General features: G+C 32.7%; 1 protein-coding gene across 1 annotated transcript; it reads right to left on the bottom strand.

Annotated features, from left to right (window-relative positions):
* Positions 1–3,350: 3,350 nt before the first annotated feature.
* Positions 3,351–4,295, bottom strand: LOC120605549 (olfactory receptor 4A5-like). Its single transcript, XM_039866431.1, has one exon. It carries the CDS (start codon positions 4,293–4,295, stop codon positions 3,351–3,353), a length of 945 nt encoding a protein of 314 aa, XP_039722365.1.
* Positions 4,296–5,100: the final 805 nt, after the last annotated feature.

The following is a 5,100-nucleotide window of genomic DNA, read 5'->3' on the forward strand; positions in this document are numbered from 1 at the left end:
TTAATACTTATGCAAAAAAATAATTCTTTGAAACAGAAAATGTTGAGTGGTAGGCTCTTATTAGATATCAAGATCCATTTAAATTTTCTAAAGTAATGGTGTATTGGATTAGGAATAATTAACCATCAAAGGAAAATAGCCTAGAAATAGATCACAAGGATTGGGACTATAAATATAGTAAATATGACATATCGGACTAGGAAAGTAGGTTTAATCTTTTTTAATGTGTTGAAAAGCTCGGTTTTAAGGCAACAGAATGCTACTCGAAAGGCAGATTTAAATTCTTTACACATATGCACACACACACAGAAACACATATTTTCTCTTTTTCTAAGACTTCCCACAAAATACACCCACATATATGTATTCAAAGCTCTAAATATAAAAAATATTTGAACTAGATTAAAACATTTATGAATTTTTAAATAATCTTGACCTAAAAATGCATAAACTTTGATGAATGCAATTGACGACAATAAAATAAAGAGTATAACCACTCCACACTAAAAAAATAATATCTAGAAAAAATTTTAACTTTTGTATTATGATGCATAAAATCTTTTATGTCAATAGAACATTTTGAATATGGCAATTAAATTAGATAAAGTATATTTAAAGACAATTCATAAAGAAGTAAAGTATCGATGCCTAAATATGCCAATATTGACAAAATTAATGTCAATTATTGAATTAAAGTGAGATCTAATTTTATTTTGTAAAAAACAAGTGTTTATAAAATCTTTTTCAGTAAGTCTGTGGGAAAGAATAACAGAAATATATAGGAAGAAATTCATTAAAAGACGTAAAGAACAAAATTCTTACACAATTTTCAAAAGTTTAAGAGCATTAAAGACCTAAATGAGCACAAAATTGTATTATATTCATGCATGAAAAGATTCACTTCTCAATAGTGTAAATGCAACTCCTATATAACATTTTATTACCTTTAGTTTTTTAACATGGCAAGTAGAATTAATATTTAAATGGACAAAATAGGCCCAAGGTAGCCAAATGACTTTTTATAAAAGACTGATGATGAGTGAATTTCCTATCAGCTACATATTATAAAGTTATATAAACAAACACAAGTTTAGAAAAATTGATTATTTGACTAACACATAACTCAGAACTAAACTCAGACATAAATGAAAACTCAATATCGGAAAAGTTGAAATACTTGATGAATGGTGCTTAGACAATTGTTTATCTACATTAGAACAAAAATTAAACATAACTTTTCATCATTGTACACAAAAGTTCATGTTCAATGGGTTAAATTTGAAAATAAAAAAACACAACATTTGAAATGTTTAGAAGAAATATAGAATGATATTTTCTTGGCTATATGATAGAAAATGACTTGTTAAGTAAGACATACAAGTGCTAAACATGCTCATAAAGACAGATATCTGACTTTCTTGAGAAGTTTCTATTTGTCAAATAAAATGAGATGTGTAAAAGAGAGAACTTTGAAATATAATGAATTAGTACACAGGATTCTTAAAGAACTCCAAGAAATGAATAACAACAGAAAGGAATTCGAGCCAAGTAGAAAAACAGAGCAAAAGACATGAATACACATTTCATAGAAGATATTAAAAAATAAATATCCAATATCCATGAAAATATGCTCAACTTCAAGTTATTAGAATTGCAAAATATAGCCACAATGAAGTCATAGTCATATACTCATTAGATTTGCAAAAATATCAAATATCTGATGATATCAAATGTTGGGAGGGATGAGACAGAGCTGTTACACACTGCTCACAGGTGTGTAACTGATAATACGACTTGAAGAGAAAATAGTAACCATCTCTAAAAGTGAACATGTAAACAGGTGTACTTAAAAGAGTCTTTCAGTACATCCTCAGCAACACTCTGAGCCATATCAAAATCTTGAAGCAACACAAACGACCACTGACTGATTGGATATATTATGTGTGATACAGTGAGAAATGGAACAATACATATCAGGGAAATGATGGAACCAGAGAAACATGCAGCAACATAAATCTTAGACAGTTAGCATTGTGGATAAAAGTAAGATTCAGAAAAATATCTCCTATGTACCATAATTTTAATGAAGGTAAGAAATATGACAATGCTGAATGACATATTTTAAGGATATATACATAAGTATTTAAACTATTTTTAAGTATGCTTGACAACACATTTAGCAATGAGAGTACCCCTGGGAGCAATGAGATCAGGGAAGGATAGCATCCACAGGTAGATTGTGTGATACTGATTATATGTTAGGTAACGGGCTACAAACTTTAGAAATGAATTACGTATATTATTGGTATGCATGAAAAAATACATGAAAAAAATGTTGAAATATGTAAAGTTCAAAATCTTTTTTAGTTAGAAAACTCTTACAAAGCATAGATGGTATTCCATCTTACAATGACAGCAATTCAATATTCTTCCTACTTTGTGATGTTCCAAGATGGGCTATAGACTGAGAAAAACTTCTTTTTAACATAAAATTGAAAACCAAATTTTGTTTGTACCAAAACAAATTTTCATTAAGTCTATAATTAAAAGTAAGTTAAATTCAACTTTTAAGGAACACGTTTCTGTGCAAAATAACACATTTCTTTACCTATATCTTCAGTATTATGAAGACAAAATAAGATGCTTTATCTACTCTTTGAAGAATGGCAAAAATGTATATAAAAACTACTGAATTAAAGCACAAAAATATGTTTACAACTTGGATTAGTATGATTTTCTAGCATTTAATCAAGAATTAGAATCTGTTTTCATAATCAAAGATCTCATACAAGTTCACCCTAACCTGTGAATACATCCAACATCCCATTTCACTGACAGTGTCTTTAACCAAATACAATATCATCTCCCATTTAAATGTCAGACCTGCAAATTCATGGACACTGACCTGAGAAACGGAAGTAACTTAGAGACCAAATACATGATACAGCTGCAGAAAGCAGCTGTGCAGATGAATAACAAATATTAAAATTTAAAACTATTCTTTTAGCTCCAGAAAATTCTTCTGAATATTAACCAATTGCTTTCTCATTAATTTGGGTAAAAGTGAATTTCCAAATGCAACTTGTTTATCACTTTTGAAAAAAAAAAAAACTCTTCTGTGGGTCATTTTAATGTAATCTAAGAAAAAAATTGTAAGTTGAACTTAGTTTATTTTTTCTTCAAATAAGACAAATACCTGTATCTTTTAATTATCCTCCAAAATTTGCTAGACTGATTCTAATCTCAAACACAATTTACTCCACATATTCAAATCCACTGAATTCACTACATCATCTGTTTTAGAATTTACTGCATCTTTGCTACTTTGGAATTAGTAACAAATATGTTTACTATTCGTGGCACATTCTTATTAAACCTATAGTTAAATTTTTACCCCACAGTTTTTTCATAGCATTTTTCATCTCCAAATTTCTCAGGCTGTATATTAAAGGATTCAACATGGGAGTGATAACCGTATAAAACACAGTTACATATTTATCAATGGGGTAGTTGGAAACAGGTCTAACATAAATGAAAATACAGGGGACGAAAAAGAGGACAACCACCATGACGTGAGAACTGCAGGTAGACAGGGCTTTGCGCCTCCCTTCCTGACTGTGGCTTTTAAGGGACTTTAGGATGACTCCGTAGGAAATTAGCAGAATGATAAACATGATCATACAGATTGCACCACCATTGGCAACAACCGTGAGGCCTACAAAGTAGGTGTCAGTGCAGGCGAGTTCCAATAATGGGTACATGTCACAGAAGAAGTGGTCAATGACATTGGGACCACAGAAGGGGAGGCTGTACACAACGAGAATTTGAAATGTAGAGTGCATAAAACCTCCAACCCAGGCCACCACCAACAGCACGATGCAAACCTTTCTATTCATAATGGTTAGGTAGTGTAGTGGCTTACAGATAGCCACATATCGATCATAGGCCATCACCACCAGTAGGAAGACCTCAGCGCCTCCAAATATGTGTTCCACAAAGAGCTGTCCCATACAAGCTGAGAAAGAAATTGTCTTTTTATCATGCAGTAAGTCTATAAAAAATTTTGGTGAAACGACAGTGGAATAAACCACATCTATGAGTGACAGATAGGCAAGGAAGAGGTACATGGGGGAGCCCAGGGAAGGGCTGGCAAAAACAGTCACCACGATGAGCAGGTTGCCCACCACTGTCACAATGTAGATGAGTAAAAATATGACAAATAATACTTTTTGCCCCTCAGGATCCTGAGTGAGGCCCAGGAGGATAAATTCTGTCACATTGTTAGTCTGTCGCATTGATTCTTCTATAAGGGCTAGTTCGGGATATGAGGTCAGGAGACGAGACCTGTAAAGAAATCATGAATGTGACTATAAACACATTGATTATGCTCTGGATACAACTTCATCAATATATCTTCTACAGTGGTTTATACACAATAAACATTTAGTAAATATCTATGAATTCTTTCTCCAAACAGCACATTATACCTTCCCTTGACAATCAATTTCTTGTCAGATGATTTTGCTGGTGCTACAAGTAAAAGGTTCTATCTCTAGGTCTCAGTGGATCATCCACAGAGAAGAGGAATCAAAGGCCCGACATCAGTCACACGTTTCATAGAGCCTTGTTTAAACCATGTCAGTGTGTGGCACAGAAGTCAGCAGTGATAAACTGGGAAAGGGTTCCAGCCTTTCAGAAACTCACTCTCTGCTGGTGGCAAAACGACTGTAAACACATTGGCAAAGAGTAAGTCCCCTGAGTTGGTAGCACTTGTAGTGAGTACCTTTACAGTATGAACTGTGTCCCACCAAAAATAAACTCTCCTCTGGAATTACTCACTTAATACAGTGGTGATCCATGATTAGAGGTTCAGTTCTAAGGAATTTCAGTCTTCATGGATATCTCATTAAATTTCAGGAGACCGTTCTTTGAACTGAATCAAATAACTACACAATTATCACATCAGTCTAGCAATTATTTGATCTGACTCTGTAGTCACAGTTTTATTGTTTGTTTTTGACTGTCGGCTTTTCTGTTTCACTTTTTACTTATTTTAATTAGTTTCAAGTATACAGTGCATTGGTTAGAGTTCGTAAAACG

The sequence above is a fragment of the Pteropus medius genome, unplaced genomic scaffold, assembly GCF_902729225.1.
Source record: "Pteropus medius unplaced genomic scaffold, Ma_sr-lr_union100, whole genome shotgun sequence".
In the NCBI taxonomy this organism is placed as follows: Eukaryota; Metazoa; Chordata; class Mammalia; order Chiroptera; family Pteropodidae; genus Pteropus; species Pteropus medius.

Excerpts from the sequence above, each read along its gene's own strand:
- LOC120605549 (XM_039866431.1), bottom strand. The coding sequence starts at position 4,295 with ATGCGACAGACTAACAATGTGACAGAATTTATCCTCCTGGGCCTCACT.